Source organism: Platalea leucorodia (assembly GCF_965183815.1).
Source record: "Platalea leucorodia genome assembly, chromosome: 4".
NCBI classification, from domain to species: domain Eukaryota; kingdom Metazoa; phylum Chordata; class Aves; order Pelecaniformes; family Threskiornithidae; genus Platalea; species Platalea leucorodia.
In genome coordinates this window covers 72,093,521-72,112,353 of record NC_138826.1, presented here as the reverse complement: position 1 = coordinate 72,112,353, position 18,833 = coordinate 72,093,521, and the positions used below count along the sequence as shown (strand labels likewise).

At 50.4% G+C, this 18,833-nt stretch overlaps 2 protein-coding genes across 4 annotated transcripts in view; both read right to left on the bottom strand.

Moving 5' to 3' along the window:
- Positions 1-378: 378 nt before the first annotated feature.
- LOC309589295 (histone acetyltransferase p300-like) lies at positions 379-4,061 on the bottom strand. Its single transcript, XM_082309281.1, has 4 exons — positions 3,796-4,061; positions 3,307-3,424; positions 2,623-2,797; positions 379-1,094 (listed from the first exon to the last, which is right to left on the bottom strand). Exons 1-4 carry the CDS (start codon positions 3,909-3,911, stop codon positions 1,051-1,053), a joined length of 453 nt encoding a protein of 150 aa, XP_082165407.1. The 5' UTR covers positions 3,912-4,061; the 3' UTR covers positions 379-1,050.
- Positions 4,062-13,003: 8,942 nt separating this feature from the next.
- EP300 (EP300 lysine acetyltransferase) overlaps positions 13,004-18,833 on the bottom strand; it is a 67,786-nt gene continuing 61,956 nt past the window's right edge. Inside the window, exon 31 of one of the 3 annotated variants that reach the window (XM_082310777.1) lies at positions 13,004-17,836. In XM_082310777.1, the coding sequence (XP_082166903.1) occupies positions 15,590-17,836 (2,247 nt within the window). In that variant the 3' untranslated portion in view covers positions 13,004-15,589. The remainder of the gene's footprint in view (positions 17,837-18,833) is intronic. The other 2 variants (XM_082310775.1, XM_082310776.1) reach the window with 2 other exon arrangements.

Here is an 18,833-nt window from a genome sequence, read left to right as displayed (position 1 = left end):
GGCGCGGCCATGGCGCCTCACGGCGGTCCCACCCAGGGGCGGAGGAGAGGCCGGGCCCCGCTCCCGGCTCCTCGGCCACGGCGCCGGCGAGCGCTGGCGGTCCCACCCATCCGTTCTCGTAGTTCTGGATTAGGTCGCTCAGTCCCAGCAGCTTGTGTTAAACAACGAAACAATACAAACGACAGAAACGACAGCAAAGTCCCAAACTTCAGCCCCAGGGACGGATCTGATGCCCAGAAACCACCGGCGCGCTCGCTCCCACCCTGCCCTGCCGTGCCCGGGAGTCGCCTGGTGAATAACCCACGCGAGTTAACGCTGGATTAACTCCAGCATTACGATCCCCACGTCCTCAGATGATCCGTCTCAGAGATTGCATGCATAAATAGGTATTTTATTTGGCAAAGTATTACCTATGCAAAAGAGGCCTTCAAGTGCTTACTAGGCTATGCAATTGGTTTTAAAATTTTTATGCATTTATAGACAGCTTCTTCATAGTACAGATGCTTCTCTCCCTTGCAGCTTTTTTTTTTTTCCCCATGGAAAAGTAGTGTGGTCTTAGTCATACTGGTAGCAACACCCCTCACCCCAGCTCGCTGTCAAGAACAGCCGAGAAGCGAGCGTCTCCCCGTATGTCTCTGGCATGGATTCTCTTTTACGCAGAAGGTAAGTCCCCTGGGGTTAGCGAAATGTTGCCCATTCTACTCCTTTTATTCTGGTATCACCTTCATTGTGTTGGCACTTTAAAAAGAAAAAAAAAAAAAAAGCCCGCACTGGACGTTCCTGCTCTGCACAGGCTGTAGTGTAGCTAAACGCACCGCGCGTGAAGCACGCGCGAGGTCCGTTCCAAAGGTTTGCCTACGGCACAGGCACACGCGGGTTGCTCTCCCGGGCAATCCAAAGGCTCCAACACGCGGCTACAGCCTGTCGCTCCAAACGCAAAGGAGTGTCGGTGTGAACCACGCTGAGAATCCTGGGGAGCGACTGGGGGCGCAGCGGCGGGGAGCTTGCAAAGCCTACTGCGTGCAACTTGAGCGGCAGATTTCCACGGCGTCAGGGGTCCTCCAGGTTCAGGTTTTCCAAACAATACTCCAGCACTGAAACAGAAAATTGCTTTTCAAGTATTTAAATAACGTAGTTGATAATGAAATAAATTATAAAGGCTGTTATTCCCTTGCAAATACTGTTAGTGCACTGCATGACAGACAACAAAGGTGTTTCCAGAAAAGACACAGATGATACAAAATTAAAGGTTCATTAAACCTTTCTACGGCAATAATCCTTCAGGTAACACATTATGAGCTATTGCTGGTGTGCATCCCCTGCGTCCTTCCCAGAGCTGAACAGGCAGCACCGCTCCCTTGGCTCGCAGACAGGCTGGCTCAAGGCTTCTTGAAAGCTTAAGCAAAACTGAGTTCTGTCTTGACACAGAACAGGATTAAAGGCAGGCCCCATCCCATGGCTGTTCATTTGTCACTGCAGTTCTAAATAAACCTTTTCAGTAATATTTAAATAATTTCATTTTAATTGGAATCAAATCCAAATTGATTAAGGAATACTTATATTCTCTTTAATAATAAAAACTTTGTTATGTAACATTAATCATAGTATCTTTGTAAAAAAGCCAGCTCCTTTCTTTAGGGATATAACAGCACTGACAACCTCAAGAAACTGAACCCCAAAATTTAGATTAGACTTCACTTTTCCCATCTGCTTCCCTACTGCTGCTCTGGGCCTGGTATCTGTTTTGATGCCATCCAAAATAAAAATTTTAGAAAGATCATTATTAAAAGGCTGCTGTCAGGTGAAAGCACAGAAGGAGTCCAGGATGTAACGGGAGGGATTATTCCTGCCGGACAGAGGTCAGACTGCTTTCTCAGAGCTGGACACAGGCGCTCAGCTCAAAGTTGTGCAGCTGGAGCAGCTTTTTGTACTTCAGCACCAGCTCTGTCCCTCATCACCACAACTTCCATTAGGAGCACTGGCACACCGGCTCTTGGCTACTGGCACTGTCCCCTCACCCATGCTCTGGGGTGGGGAGCTTGTGCTCCAGGTCCCCGGGCTTCATAAATTCATCCGCTGCTCCGCCAGAGCCTCCTTTTTTAGTTTTCTACTCTCTGTCGTTTCAAAGAGCTCATGAGAATCCTGGCACTCCATGGGCCTAGTTCCACTTCCAGCACAAAGTGGCAGCCGTTCTGGTTACAGGGCCAGCTTCCAAATTCTTGAGTGCAGTGGGAAGGGACACAAGGCTTTAGTAATGCTTTTCCTCTCACTTCCTATGCTGATACCGTAAGAAAACAAAAAACAAGGGTTTAATTTTTGTCATCAGCACTGGGGAAGGCAGCCATTTTGAACAAGAAGTGGTTATAGACTTGTAACCTTTGGTCATATGTTCATGATAGTGTCCTTTGAAAAGGGAAAGTAAGGTAGAACAGCTCAGCAAACCAAGAAGCAAACAGAAGAAATAAAAAAAAAAAAACAAAACATGCGCGCTGCTTAACTTTTGGCAGACTAATTTTACAAAGATAACTGTGAAATGAAAAGAGGGAAATGGTCACCATCATGATGACCATGACAGTACAGAATTCCCCTGCACCAGGCGGTCAGTAACCCAACTGTTCTTACTTGCAGACATCCCTGGCTGGGGCTGTCCCATGTTGGGCCCTTGATTCATGGGAGCCTGTGGCATGCCCGGAGCGTTTGGGATCATGTTTTGCTTCTGCAGCCTGGTTCTTCGTTTCTCCTCCAACTCCTTCTGAATCTTATAGATCTTCTCTGCTAGCAAGTGATAGTACTCTGCCTGTTGGGGAGGAATACAAATCAGGAAAGGAGATGACGTATGTTAATTAAAGGCAACAGGTCCCAGTGATCCAAGCTTGGAAAACAGCCTTCTACACACACATTTCGGCTTGGGTGGGGGTGGCTCTCCCCTTGCAGAGGCTGCCGGGCAGACAAGAGGGCAAAAACGGGCACTGCTCAGGGCGTTGCTGGCAAGCATTAGGCCAACACCGGACATTTCTCTTCTCGCATCCAGCACTTCTTTGGGAGAATCACAGTGAAGAGCTTCACGCTGCCTTCAGGGAACCCCAACAAGTCTCAGGCACAGCACACCCCAACAGGCACCACCCTGACTCCCCGCACACCCAGGCAGAAGCCTGCAGCTGGCTGCTTCCTACACCCCATCCAGCAGCCCCCGAACACACGCTTCCCCAGCCTGGGGCTCTCATCTGCGCTTTCACTCCTCTTCCCAACCACTCTAGGATCAAGGCAGAGACACACACGGCTGGATGACAGAGGATGGCATCTCACCCTGCTGTTTGCCGATTCATACATATCCCCTTCCACCTTCCGAGCATATGCCACCAGATTCTCCATACGCCGATCCTTCAGTGCTGCGGGGTCAGGAGTAGGAAATATGGCTTGGACTCTGGGGGGTGCAAAAAAAGCATGCAAGTGATTAGCATGTCCCCAGACTGGGACATCAGCATCAACCCCAGTGACCTGAACACAAAGCAGCAAGGAAGTCTCCCGACAGACTGAGGCACTGCTGCTGCTCCCAGGGGACACTGCCCCCGTGTAGATGGCTGGGGGAGCGGGACACTTCCAATACCACAGCCCCAAACCAGCAGATGCAGCTCCACCTTTCCTACTTCTGCTTCCCCTTCTCACGGACCCTGACCAAACTCACACCTTGACCCCCCGGTTTTGGAAACCAGGCTTCCTCCTGCCCCGCACACACGCACACCTCAAAGGCAGCAACTCACCCAACAGGAGATTGTTTTGATATCAGCTACTCACAATTTATGAACAAGGTGGTTTCGCAGATCCTGAGTGACGTCTTCATGCCACTGCTTCTGGCTGCCCCCTGACAGGACGGAACCTCCCGATCCCAGACCGAGTATCCCGGAGCTCATGGCGACCGACGCTGCTGCAGTTTACCGACGGAAGCCCCACCGGAAAAACGGCGAAAGATCATCAGGCCGGGGCGTCTCCGGGCGCGGCGGGGGAGCGGCAGCCGACGGCGCCCGGGCCCGGCCGAGGGCGGCGGGGAGGAGGCGCCGCTCCCTCCGGCACCAACGGCCGAGGAGGGCGCGCGGCGCCGCCCAACGGCCGACAGCGCCGCGGAGGCGGGCAGGCTCCCTCGAAGCACGCCATTATTCTTGTTTTCTTTTTCAATATCCCCTGTATTTGATTCGGGATCCTCAGGCAGGATCCTAACGTCGCAAGCGCCACGCTGCCAGCGTGCGGGTTGTGTTTCCTCAAGGGCGGGCACATCCTGCACCGTGTACGAGCGGGTAGCAGCCTACTCGGAGGCAGATTTAAGCCCTTGCTGATTTCCCGTTCTCCCTCACGGGCTGCAGAACCTACAGAAAACCCTTGTCAGATCATCCTTAATGTTATATTGATGCCCTTATGTATTTCCAAGCAACTTGTCATTAAGTCACACTGTGCAATAGACGCGGCGATTAAACGGTTTGTGCGGCGAACAAATAATCCAGCCCCAGACCCAGCAAGCATCCCAGCTAAGGGCACGGATACCAAGTTAGCCTGTCCTTTCTTGCTACTTCACTACCATGCTAGCTCTGCCAGTATATGTCAACACAGCTCAACAAAGAATAAAAAAAAAAACTTTAAAAATGTGTCCAGATTTAAAAAGAAACAAACAAACAAAAAACTATGCCCAGTTCCAAGGCTGTCCTGAAAAGGGGAGAGAAGAGTTAACTGCCTGGGAGATAAACCTCTCAGTTTTAAGTACGTACCCCATCCCAGTCCCCCAAGAAATCGGGCTTTTGAGTGCTGAGCTGTGCTACCTGTTTGATTCCTCTGCAAACCTGGGAAGATGTGGGGCACCGCCATGCCCTGCCAGCTCACCGTCCCCAGCAGAAGGGGCAGCCAGGAGGACCAGTAAGTCCAGCGAACGGCAGAAGACGAGATGTTACAACATCCATATGGCCTGGCACATTATATGCAGTTTACCAAGGTGGAAACCCCTTAACGTATGCTTTCCCAAGTCACAGTTAAGGGCCCTCTCTCACTTTTCGTGGAGACACTGGGGAATTGGGCCCAGGTGACAGAAGAAAAGGCTTGAAATCCTTCAGTACAAGCTCAGTCTGAGAAAAGAGGGAGCAAACGGAGGAGCACCTGAGGTCTTTGTTTTTATACTCATGATTTTGGGGTTCTAACTTCTGGCAGCTCTAACCCATCCAGTGAATGCAGTTACAAGCCATGGCAGCACAGGTGCTGTTAGACCCAGCTCACACCTCATGCCATCCTAGCTTTCAATCGACAGGCCTGGTGAGATACCCCAAACCTCCGCTCACCAGGGAGACATGTACTGCGGGCTTATTTCAGTGCCACACCCCAATCTTCACCCCTTATTGATGGAAAAAGGAGAAGGGAAAATGCCACACAATCATCCTGGAAATAAGCCTTCTGATTTTAACTCCCCACCCTATCTCAGTGCTGGACAAAGAATTGCTTTGGAGTAATAAATCTTATTCTCCCCTTGATTCCTCAAAGATAACTGAATTGCACGAGAAACAGCTATGAGCTTCTGTAATAAGAAACTGGCTGAGTCTAACAGGGAAGGGAAATGCATTAGTCTTGCCCTTGCCACCCCCACCTGCCCGTACCCAAGCAGTACAAACACATTAAAAGCCTCCATAAGGCTATATAGGTGCCTGCCTATGTATGACTGCCCAGGGCCTGGTGTACCCCGGTGCAGTTGGAAACAAAGGCAAGAGGAGGGTGCATCTGCTGAAGCTGCGCAGAGGCCACGGCATGAGCAGGAGGGAGCCATTTGCTCAAGTGGCTCACACACATCTCACGCTCCACGGCATGGTCATTGCAGCAAGAGAATGAGGGTCTTCCCAGCATGTACCTGGCCTTTTAAATGCATTTTACATATTTACATGTGTTTGGGGACACTGAGCTGCAACTCAGTGCAACTTGCAGCACAAAGCCACATCATGAGAAAAGCAAATGTTGCAAGACAAGATAAACAAGACCTTTGTGAGAAGTTGGGTCTCACTGAAAAATGTGGCTCTTTTTAATGGAAGCTGTGCACTTCCATTGATCCAGGACATGCACAGACAATCCCAGATGAGGATGGAGATAAAAGGGGGAGAGAAGCCACTTCTTTCATCACAAGAAGTATCATCACAAGCACCAGACAGCAGCCTAGAAGCCTTTGTCATGGCACAGCAATGCATGATCCAAGGAAGAATCTGGATTTAAACAAGGCACTTATTTTATTGCACAGCTGATCATCACAGGGTGGATGTAGAGACCCGACTCCTGAGTTCCCCTTCAAAACGGACACAAGAGAACAAAGGTGCCATAGGTACCTGCTTTGAGTCACGGGGGGCAGGGGAGCATTTTCATCCAGCTTCACTTCTCCCCCCCAGTCATTTTGAGAATTGGCATCTCTGGCCTGGCTGCTTTGGGGCCCCTGCCTCCTACGCCAGCATCACCATCTGCAGACCACTGCCAAAAAGGCAATGATGAAGTCCTGCTGCCCGAGCACGATCCTGCAGGACATTCACACCAGTCTCATCTGCTGCTTTAATCGCTGTCTTCCACCTTGTACAGGGCAGTTGAAGCTGCAGGGTGGCTCCTGCTGGCTCCAGATGAGCACAAGTGAGTTAGCTCACCTCATCTCGCAGGCTGCAGAATGCCAGCTGGGCTGGGCAGTGTGTGCTGCGGGTTTCAGTGGCAATGCTAAACAAGGACAGAGACTTGTCTTGCCCGTGGGTTTGTATGACTCAGTGTAGACCACAGACTGGAAGCTGTTTGGGATACCAACTTAAAAAGCAAGTCCCCGATCTTTGGCTGAACAGAGATGTAATCTCCACTGCAGCTGTGATCAAAGCGAATGAAATTCTTCGCTTCAGCACAGTACTGATCTAGCACCGCAGCGGGTAGCTAGTGCCTCTCCTACGACCTGTTGTCATCTCTCCTTCCCCCAGAGGAACCTTTCAGATCGTCTTCTTACAACAGAAAAGAAAAGGTGCTGCTCCATGAATCAACCAGGCTGCATGAGTTGTGTAGGGATGGGCATCCTTTTCCTCCCGCACGTCCTCCCATGTGCCCCTACAATCCCCTGTAATACCTTTTCAGGCAAGACACAGCACATGGTCCACAATCCAGGGGAGGAAGGACACGGGTTACAGCAGGTGGACTGAAAAAAAAAAAAAAAAGATGTCCAAGATACCAGCCCCAAGGATTTTCTTTACAGAAACTTGAAGTTACTGACCCGCTGCCAGAACAGCAGACCACATTTGCCCAGGAAGAACACAGGATTCCCCCACCGCTGCCGTTGCTCTCATTGCTATCACAAGAAAGCACAGGAAAAGCAAATGCCTGAAGGGCCTTCAGCTTAGGGAGACAGGGTTGCTACGAGCAGAAAATGAGGCCCAGGCTTCCAGTGCCGTGTTGCAGTCCCCACTCCTGCCCCACAGCCCCTGCCCCTGAGGCCACTACCCCTGGCGCTAGTGCAGAGGGCTGGGCCCTAGCTTAGCAGGCCTTATCTCCCAGCCAAAATTTAACACCCGAGTCCTGCCTTCCAGCCCTTGGAGATCCTTTCTATATCAGCCCCGGGATGCCCCTACATCTGAGCACCTGCTTCACCAGCCCCAGAGTCCCGTGCTGCTGCGACTCTTCCTCCACAGGGTACACAGCTGTACCTGCGCTCTTTCCCCATTTTAGAAAGGCTACAGCAACAGTGTGGGGCAACAGAGACAACAAAAAGCAAAAGTGAAAGAGGAAGAAACCTAAGTGAAGGACTCCCTGCTGTTCTGGGCAGCAGAAGCTACGCCCTTTCAGCCAGAGGAGCAGGGTTGGCAAAGAGCATTCTTCTTGTAATGCCACTGTCACTGCCTTCCCATTCCTGCTATTGCCCCGGGGACTGCGGGGGCACGGGGAGAAGCAAAACACCCACTGGCAGAGCTCGTGCTTGCATCCCGCGTAGCTCTGTGCTCCCAAGATATGCCAGAGCCTGCCACCACCCAGCACACCTGGGGAAAACAACAGTCTCAGCCATGCCAGCTTCACCAGGAGCTATGAAGGGCTTCAAAGATGGCTATGGGAGGCGGTGCCAATAGTAATTCCTCCACCCTCCTAAATCCACCACACTCCCTACAACAGGGAGCGTAGACTGGAGCCATGGCTGATTGCCCATCGGCTACCCACGGCACCGGTTACAGAACAGGTTTCCCTTTCAAACATCCACCGTGCGCAGGATCCCTGCTGGGGAGTTACAACCAAGACCCTGTTCTAAGGGAGTGCAACTAAGGCAACTCAAGCAAATCATCAAATCCCCGTTTTTCTAAACAAAGTGCCAGGTCGAAGCCAGGCAGGCAGATGCCAGTGCATGTGACATGCCTGTCAAGGCTGATGGAGCAGCTCAGCGGCTTTTCAACTGCGGTGCAGGCATAGATGCTGCTGAAACCACTGCAGATGGAGCCCGTTGTGCTCTCACACTTTCAGAAGCCGAGCTAGGCTCTGTCTCAGGCCGGGATCTATAGCATGTGGTCTGTTTTGACAAGCCGAGGGAGGAAATTGCTCCTTGTGCAAACCAAGTTACCCAAGGGTTGTGTTGTACGAAGGCAGCCGCTAAGAGGGTCTGTAAAAACAAACATTCCCCAGCCAGGCCAACGTGTGGCTGTTCTTCAAAGAAAAAATAATTTTAAGGTTAGGAGGCCTCTTCACACACTTAGGCAGAACCAGTCATTAGGAGCAGCCGCTTCTGACCACTGCTGTCTTTCAAGACAGGACCCGCTCCAGACTCTCCAGAGAGGCTGGGCCAGAGTCCTTGAGTTTGGTTGGAACCAGGAGCAGCACAATCAAGGACATAGTGTATGTAAAAAGACCATCTTGGAAACAGGAGGTGGTGTTTCTTGCAGAGGAACTAAGAGTGTATCAAATGTTGGAAGAAGCACGGCAAGAGGAAGCAGAAGCTGGAATGGCTGCCACTGTCACATCGTGTACCTCAGCCTTGTCGTGGTCCTGCCACTGCTTGTAAGAGGCCACAAACTCTGCGCTATATGTAACTCGGGCCCTGCCGGGCTCTGTCTGGACTTGTCTTGGCCTGCCAGGAGCTGTGTTGTAGCTCGTTTCGCTGTTAAAACAGTTGTCTAATGACCAGGTGACTGTTACCAACATTGTTTTAGTTTTGGTACAATTGTCTGGTGTGACTCTTACCGCGTATATATTACCGTAACTAATAGAGAGCAGGTACTAGGGAGAAGCCTACGTAACTGCTGGGCCTAGAGCGCAGCTCCTGCAGAGCAGCTAACAGATGCAGGCGTTTGCACAGTGGGGTGCACAGAGCGGGTCAGGGTCCCCGTGCTCAGCAATGGCGGTGACGTGCCACGTGGCGTGGTCTCCGGCAGCCGCTGGAACAGCTCTCCCTGTAATGCCAGAGCCTCCACCCAGGCTGAGCTCTCCTGAGGGAGGATACGGCTTTGCTGATACTGAAGGCAGAGTCTGTGCTCATTGGGTTGGGAATCAGTGACTCCCATGACGATGAAGGCTGGAAGCCTGTGTGACTTCTGCTACCAGGAGGATGTCTCCTGCTCCACCTGCACATGTACGGGACAACTGAATTGGTTCAGTGCCCTCACGGCAGATGTGGGGCTGGGAGCTGTGTCCAGGGAAACGTCCGAACTGCCTGAGCCTGGGCCTGAGCCATGCCGCAGCACCATGCGGCAGGGGCGGGCGCTAGTACTGAGAGACTCCCCGCTGCAGGGGACGGAGGTCCCCATCTACCAGCCTGCCTACAGAGATGTGCTGCTTGCCGGGGTCTCAGATCTGGGATGTTATGGAGAGGCTGCCAAGGCTTGTCCAGCCCTCACACTGTTACCCCCCCTGCTGCTCTTCCATGTGGGCATCGATGATACTGCCAGGGGAGACCCGGAGCATATCACGTGTGACTTCATGGCTCTGGATGAAGTGGGCATAAGTATGGGGGCTGAGTGGTCTTCTGCTGGTGAGGGGAAAGTACTTGGGGGGGAACAGATGCAGCCTGCAGGTCAACAACTGGTTGTGCAGCTGAATAGGGATTCAGCTTTTATGACCATGGGACCCTCTTCAAGGATCAAGGCCTGCTAGGAAGAGATGGGATCCACCTGACCAAGGGGGCAAAACCATCTTTGCTAAGCGGACAAAGGCTGCCCAGCCTGTGGAGAAGAGCTTTAGGGGCAACAGTGAGGAAGTGATGGACTAGCTTAGCAAGCAAAGGTTGCAGTGTGACGTGGACAGGAGAGATACGTGGCAGATGGGGGCGCAGCCCATGTGTATGCATGTAAACAAGGACGTGCTGGGAGGACAGCTTCCTGGGGAAAGCTCTCATAACTTTTCTGGGAAATCAGCACGTCTGGGTGCCCCTCTGAAGTTCCCTGCTTTCAGCAATCCCAGCTCCCTGGAGCAAGGACACGTTCAGTGAAGTTGAACCAGGTTAGAGAACATTTAAACAAACTAGACGTGCTCAAGTCCATGGGACTTGGTGGTTGCACACCCAAGTGCTGAGGGAGCTGCCTGACGTCGTTGCAAGGCCACTCTCTATTATTTTTGAAAGGTCATGGTGACTGGGGGAAGTTCCTGAGGAGTGGAAGAATGAGAGTCCTGTCTCGAAGGAGGAGAATCTTGGGAACTACAGGCCAGTCAATCCCTGGGAAGGTGACAGAGCAAGTCTTCCCAGAAACCATTTCCAAACACACTAAGGACAAGAAGGTGAACAGGAGTAGTCACCATGGATTTATGAAGGGGAAATCATGCATAAGCAACCTTACAGCCTTCTATGATTCTATGACTGTCTTGGTGAATGAGAGGAGAGCAGTGAATGTTGTTTATCTTGAACTTACTTAAGGCTTTTGACACCATCTCTGACAACTGCCTCACAAACTGAGGAAGTATGGGCTAGATAAGTAGACAGCAAGGTAGATTGAAGGGTTGGGATCCGTGGCACTAAGTCCAGCGGAGGCAAGTCACTAGGTGAAATACCCTAGGGGTTGGTACTGGGGCCAATACTGTTTAACGTTATCTTATTGACCTGAATGGTGGGGCAGAGTACATCCTCAGGAAGTTCACAGCTGGTACAAAACTGGGAGGAGTGGCAGATACACCAAAGGGTTGTGCTGCCATCCAGAGGGACCTCAACAGGCTGAAAGAATGGGCTGACAGGAACTTCATGAGGTTCAACAAAGGGGAACGTAAAGTCTTGCACCTGGGAAGAACGACCCCAGGTACCAGCCCACGCTGGAAGGCAGCTTGGCAGAAAAGGCCCTGGGGGTCCTGGTGGCAAGCTGAATATGCCAACAACATGCCCTTGTGGCAAAGGCGGCCAACAGCCTCCTCAGCTGCATTAGGAAGAGCATTGCCAGCAGGTGGAGGAAGGTGATCCCCTCAGCACTGGTGAGACACAGCTGGAATGCTGTGTCCAGGTCTGGGCTCCCCAGTACAGGAGAGACACGGACATAGTGGAGCGAGTCTAGCAAAGGGCCAGGAAGATGAGGAGACTGGAACATCTGTCATACGAGGACAGGCTGAGAGAGCTGGGACTGTTCAGCCTGGAGAAGAGAAGGCTCAGGGGGATCTTATCCACGTGTGTAGATACCTGGAGGGGGGAGTAGGCAGAGAGGCTGTGGCACCTTCATCCCGGAGATACTCATCTGGACATGGCTGTCTGCAACCTGCTTTAGGTGACCCTGCTTTGAGCAGGGAGGTGGACTAGACGATCCCCAGAGGTGCCTGCCCACCGCAGCTGTTCTGGGAGTCTGTAATAACAAGTGGCTCTGTGTAGAATAGAGTATCTATGATGCTAGAATTTGGGGGCGCGGGGGGAGCAGTGCAGACACATACAGTCACGGGATGACACTGCAGGCCCAGGGCTATAAGCAATTCACTGGTGGCCAAGTCTGATATCAGAGTAACCGGCAGCTGGGTGAAACCAGTTTTAGGGGTAACAAAGAACAAGTATGCAACACATGTAAAACGCTCCATAAACAGCGAATTAGTATATAATGTGGAACAATGAACCGGGGAAGAGCAAGGTGTATTTTTTACAAACAGATGACCCCAAGACTGAGGGAGAAACCACGATCATACCCCTCCATGCGACTGTAAGCCCTCTCACCTGCAACTTCAGTCATTGACCCTAGGACCCAACGGGGCATTGGAAGGGGTAGACATTAGAAAGTTCACATCGCTGAACCGTGTATTATTTGACTATAAGCGTTAGCATCGTTGTAACTGGACAATAAATCTTGGATTGGATTGCTAAAACATTGCGTGCGAGTTCCTTTTGCTGGTCCAAGGAATGAAGCAACCTACTCTAACTTGGATGCAACTGATTGGCAAGGGCACACAGTCCTCATCTTGTTGCCATCCTCAAGTCCTACCACTTCACCCGTCAGCCATAGTGTTTTCCCAACTGGTGGGCTCTGGTTCTCCAGTGGAATTGGGGAAAGCAGAGGCGGAGGGATGCAAGGGAAATAAACCCCATGTAAATTCAAGACCCTCAATCATCCACACCACTTCAATAAAACATTTCAACTTGGCTCAGAGACAGCATCTACAAAGAGGGACACAGCAGCTGTGCTGTAACATAAAATGCCTCATGGCATCTTTTAAGCAAGTCGCTACGTTGGCATTCAAAGTTGGAAGATCTGTAGCTCTTTGAATCAAAGCTGCTCTGCAAGGTCTCGAGGCTTCGCCACTTCAGCACGGACCAGATGCTCCCACGCAGGCGGGGACAAATTCAAAACAGATTTTTTTTTGTCCTAACATAGCAAACAGCTTTCATTCATGCCTCTAGGTTGGGATGCATGAAAAACATACAAGCCAGAAAGCTAGGTACACTTTACACTTCACTAGCCAGTATGTGGTCAGAAGGAATTTTATTTATAAAAATAAGCCCTGAGAAGCCCCAGGGCTGAAAGTAAAACTAGACTTTGCTTGGGTGGGGGGGAAGGAAGAGGAAAGCTTGCCACGATTGGCACGGAGAACACAGATCTAAACCATCCCAGTCTGCTGCCCTGGCATTCAACATGTGGCTTGTTGTTTTCTGCTCTCCTTTACAGCGGGCCAACAGCAGTCTCTCGGAAAGCAGACGAGGCAGTTGTGGGCTTGGTGCAGAGCTGGTCTGCGCCATGCAGGGGCGATGGCATGAGGATTACCTAAGGGAGAATACCAAAGCACTGGGCTGCTTTCCTTAAGCCTCCCAGGGACTTCCCACCATCTTGCTGAAGGCTTCTCGCTATCAAATACACCTTTTTTATAAAAGATTCACGGTCCTACTTGTGTTTATACCCAGATATCAAAGCATTTTACTCCCATTCTAACAGCCTTTAACATCCGTCCACATCACAATACACCATTACTTTTCTTTGGCACTTGGCTGAGGCTCCCATCTGTCCAAGTTCCCCCCGGGTCATCTTCCACCAGCCGTTTCCTGAAGGCAGCTTGCTCGCGTTGTTATTTGCCTGGGATTTGTGGATATGCCGACGCTCACAACACAGCTGGCGTTATGCAGATGTTGTGCTCTGGTCACATCCGGGTCTTCCAGGTGTGTAATGCCCTGGCACAAGTTATTTCCTAAGCAGCCAGCACTGTAGATACACGCACAGAGTAAGGCTGTATTTTGGGAAGCCCTCAATGGACCAGCCGCATACGTGGTGCTCAGCCAGCACACAAGCAGCAACATGTTCTTACATGGTGGGATTAACTCAACGTGCACGCAGCTACGAGCGGCACACAACTGGGTTTACTACGCACGCGCTGCACAGTTGAAGCATTTCTGGTTCAGGAAATCCCCAAAATAGATATAATGTACGGTAACCGACCACACGTGCCCTACGCCTGGCAGATCACCAGATGCACCACGGGGTGACGGGGCACCCACGCACCGTCTGGGTGCGGTGTCTACGGGACATCCACGCAAGCTTACCTCATGCTCACGCTTCGGTGCCGAAAGGTGTACAATATATTCCAAGTGAAATAGGATCTTTTAATATCACATATCCAAACAATAGTTCTCATTTCAAAATGCAAAATAGGTCCTTTGAAGATCAGCTGCTCCCAGGCTGCGTGAGCAGGGTGGGGTACAGCCGACTGGCACAACTGCTGAGGTCAGACCTCGTTTCTTTGGTAAGATACATGCCGGGAACAAACGCAAATGCAGAGTTGTACCAAAAGCGTCCATTTAGAAGACTAATTATTACTCCATGTCCCTTATTAGAGATTTGCATTTTAAAACAGTCATATACATTAAATAGCTCTCCGACAATCTAAATAGCGAACATCTGAATGATTCTGCTACCCCCACCATTTTAAGAACAAGCAACACATGTGGGAGAGAAGGGAAACATTAAAAACAGGCTGTCTGTCTCACACAGTTTATTTAACAATAGGTAATAAGAAATCAATTTTTAACAGTCTATACAGTGATCGAAAGTTCATATTTATAAGTAATCAACTTTAATTGCATGATTTACAACATTTGAGGGTTTTTTGCTTTCTATTTTCAAGTTTTACAGAAAGTGGAAGAGGGTGGGGAAAGGGGCACGGAGAGAGAAAGCAAGCATAAAGAAGAAACCCCAGGGACTTTTTCTCAGGTTAAAATCATCCGCTTGGAATTGTTTCTTACCCTCTTTTTATTTTTTTTTCCTTTGTTAGATGTAAAAATAACGAAAAAAATTCTTTCAAGAAAACAGAAACCACAATATATATACTACATCCATTTGGCAGCTGCCCCTGTGTATTTGCAAAAATGTCTTCTCTCTACATGTACAAATCATTTTAATACTTGAAGTTTTTTTTTTTAAGCTCAGACTCTTGTATAGAAAATTCTTGGAGGACAAAAGTAGACTTCGGGAGGGGACTGAGTTATTTAATATTTTTACATTTTTCAAATAATTGACATATTTCCAACCAAAGAGGAAAAGATCGGTATTTACTTTTATATATATATATTTATATATGTAATGTATTTTTAAAGCAACATTAACCCATTTTGTCCTCCGGTTTTAGGAAAAGGTTCTCCTGTGGTTTTTTTTTTTGTTGTGGTTTTTTTTTTTTTTTTCAGTGACATGAAGAAAAACCAGAATAGGGAAAATGTTTACCATCTGCCTCAGTAAATAATAACTATCAATATTACATATTTTCATTAATTTAAAAAAAAACAAAACAAAAACACAACCCTATTGGAGGCACGAGTAGGGCATCCTTTGGTGAACAACCAGAAGACCACCCTCTTCCCCCGACCTCCCCAATGCACACAAGGGAAAAAAAAAAAAAAAAACCCAAAGAAAAAAAAAAAACAAACCAAGAAAAAGGACTGGTTATGATTCCAGCCATAACAAAAATATATTCTTTGTACTCTACTGTCCCTCAGGTTCGTTGTTGGTTTGTTTTTAAAACCACGAACTACTGCTGCAGAGTTCAGATGTGTTCCAGGGAAAAATGTTGTTTTAGCTAAGAAAGATTCAAAAAAATTTGTCTTCAGTACAAAAAGTCTTGAGAAAATAAGTTTTTTTTTTTCTTTTCTTTTTTTTTTTTTTTAAATTTTTTTTGCTCCCAAAATGCTACAATGTGTCTAGTGTATGTCTAGTGTACTCTGTGAAAGGTTTGAATTCAAGTCTGAGTTCTCGGAGCTGAGCCCCAGTTCCGTGGCGCTTGTACCATGGAGGCCTGCCATGCCGGGATTGCTAGCAAGCTGGGAAAGCATTGCACTCTGGTCCGGGCTGGCAAAGTGCCCTTGATCCATGGGGTTAGCCTGGGCAGCTACCAGTCCTGGATGTGGGGAGCTGGTCTGCGGGGAGACGTGGTGTGGAGAAGGCTGAGGTTGCATCCGGGGGGACGGGCTGGAATGGGGGGGCTGGGACTGGGGCCGCGGTGAGGGTACAGGCTGCGGAGAACGCACTTGATTGGTGAGCGAGGAAGGGAGCTGCTGGCCCTGTAGGTGCGGGGACTGGGCCTGACTGGGGAGCATGTGCTGTTGGGGGCTCATAGGATTGGGCTGAGCTGGGGACCCCATCTGCTGCTGAAGTAGCCTCTGCTGGAAAGCCTGCTGCAAACTGGCTCCTGTCTCTGCACTCATCGCCTGTGGAAGCTGGCTTATTTGTCCCATGTTTCCTTGCTGCATCTGCTGCATGTGATGCTGCATTCGCTGCTGCTGTTGCTGCTGCTGCTGCTGTTGGGGATACCCGACGCCCTGGGGCTGCTGAAACTGGTTGTGGTTGGCCATCCCCGGCCCCAGTGCTGGTCCTGCTCCCTGCGGCTGCGGTTGCTGCTGGTGGCGCTGCTGCTCAATCATCTGGTGCCGTCTCATCAGGAGGTCTCTGAACTGGGGAGCCATCCCCGAGTGATTCATATTCATCTGCTGCGCCTGAGGATTCATCCCAGCCATGGCCTGCTGCGGCTGCTGCTGCGGCTGCTGCTGGGGCATGCTGGGCCTCTGCACTCCCGCTTGCATGGGGTTCATGCTCTGCATGGCTGGGTTGGGGTGCACCCCTCCTTGCTGCCCTTGCATGGCCTGCTGTGGCTGGAGGCCTGGCTGACCCTGGGGGATGCCAGGCTGACCCGTCATCCCCTGGGGGTTCTGGGAGCCTGCATACTTGGCGGCCCGCTGCTTGATGAAAGCGGCCAGCAGCTGAGGATTGGAGTGAAGGATGTTAAGCACCTGCTGCTGCTGCATGGGTGAGCTGGGAGACCTGAGAGTCCGCAGCAGGTTTTGTAAGGCCGCCTGGGGCAGAGGTGGTTGTTTGGGCTGAGCAGCGCCAGGTACCTGACCCATCCCTGGCTGAGGTGCCATATTCATCGGCTGACCTGGCTGGGCTACTGACATCATGGATGGCGGCCTCTGCATTCCTGGCTGTAGCTGAGCTTGGGGTAAGCTGCCCTGCACCCACGGTGGCTGCTGCTGGATTCCTGCCGGCCCCATTCCTTGATCTATATGGCCACCAGGACCTCTGCCTATCTGTGGAGGGTTCATTCCCATAGGCGGCATCTGGGGCATCTGGTGCTGGATCGGCCTTTGGAAGATCTGAACCTGTGCCATCTGACGCTGGGTCTCTGCTGCCCGCTGGATCTGCATGGCCATTTCCACTGCTGCTGGAGGAGGACCCTGAACTGGTGGTTGCGGTGGCTGGGGTGGAGTTGGAGGAGTCACCTGGCCACCTGCTTTGCCCTGGGACACAGCGCTGGGGGGCTGAGTTCTTGGCATGGTGTAGGGTGCCATACTGTTGGGAGGTGCAGGTTGAGGCTGCGAGGCAGGCTGGGGCGGAGGCTGGGGCTGTGGGGTTTGCGGTGTTGGGGGCTGCTGGCCTGTTGGAGTCGTTGGGGTGGCTGGCGTCGGCGAGGGTAATCCTTGCTGCTGGCCTACCACACCGGTCCGCTGCATGCTCGCCATCCTCCTTCGGAGCATCTGTGCCTGCTGCAGGCGGTGCTGAAGCTGCTGTTGACGGAGCTTGTGTTTAATGTTGAGGCAGAAGGGCACTGGGCACTTGTTCTCCTGGCAGTGCTTTGCGTGGTAGCAGCAGAGCGCAATGAGTTGCTTGCAGATGGGGCACCCTCCGTTGGTTTTGCGTTTGCAGCCTTTGGTGTGTTGGACAACCCGTTTCATCTTCTGACAGGATGGCAGTGAGCAGTTGGCATTGCGACACTGGCAGGCATGGACCAGAGACTGGATACAGCGCTGAATGCTCAGGCGGCGGGAATCACCAGGGCTCTGGGTGGTTGCAGTCTGCTGGTTGTTGCTCTCATCATCTAGACCAAGGCCTAATTTTTCCATCTTGTGGTCATGGTTTTTAGTGTTATAGCAGGTGATGCACAGGTCATAATCCTGGAAAGACAACGAAGGAAAAGTTATCAGCGTTCCTGAAACTCCATACAATCAATAAATGATGTCATGCCACCTCAACAAATTACTCCTAGTCTGTTCCAGGCAAATTGTTGCTCTAGGGAAAAATTCAATCTTTCACACCACATTGAGGTACTGGAGAAGGAGTAAATCCAAATTATAGCCAGGGAAAGTCTGTGGGCGCAAGGGAGTCTGAAAACTACACAAGTACATATAGCTTGAAAAACAAGTTTGCTCTGAGCTAATAAGTCACACATTATTCAGCTGGGCCAGAAAAATCCCTTTCTTTCCTGATAGGAAAGAAGAAGAAAAAGGCAAGGAACAAATAGCTGCCCATCTGCTGCTGCTTCAAAAGAAGAGGGCAAGAGTGGCAGGAGAGGTACCAATTTTCATAAAAGAAAGGAGAATGAGAGCTGCATTTTCAGTTTTCAGGTGAGTTTAAACAGCCGTGTACTGGGCAGAAGAACAGAACAGCATTTACATTCTGTGAAAGCAACAGCGCAAGAGTTTGGGCTCAATAATTGATCCAAGATCTCAGGATTCATTAATCCATAGGAAATTTCGATTTTTTTTTTCTGGTATATTGTATATACAAGACAGTCTTTTACTTCCAGCAGGCTAAAAAATTAAGTTACAAGCCAGATTCAAGGTTAGTCCAGCTTATGGAGGGCTCAGCGTTGACCCAGACCACTGGACTTGATCTTTAAACACACTGGTATTGCAAACACTTCCAAAGACAAAAGGCACTGTTTGCAGCATTCTACAAAGACACAACAGGGTAGTGGAAGAGTCACCCAAGTATAGGAATCCGACATCCAGCATAGCAAAACCTCTATGCCAGTAAACCAACGGAGAGCCCTATTTACAGAAATACTGCAGCGCAACACTTCTGACTCTGGAAGAAGAAAGGATGCATTGCTCTTCAGAAAAATCAGCTGATCCTACCATTACAGCTCAAGCAGTTGCTACAGTTCCCAGC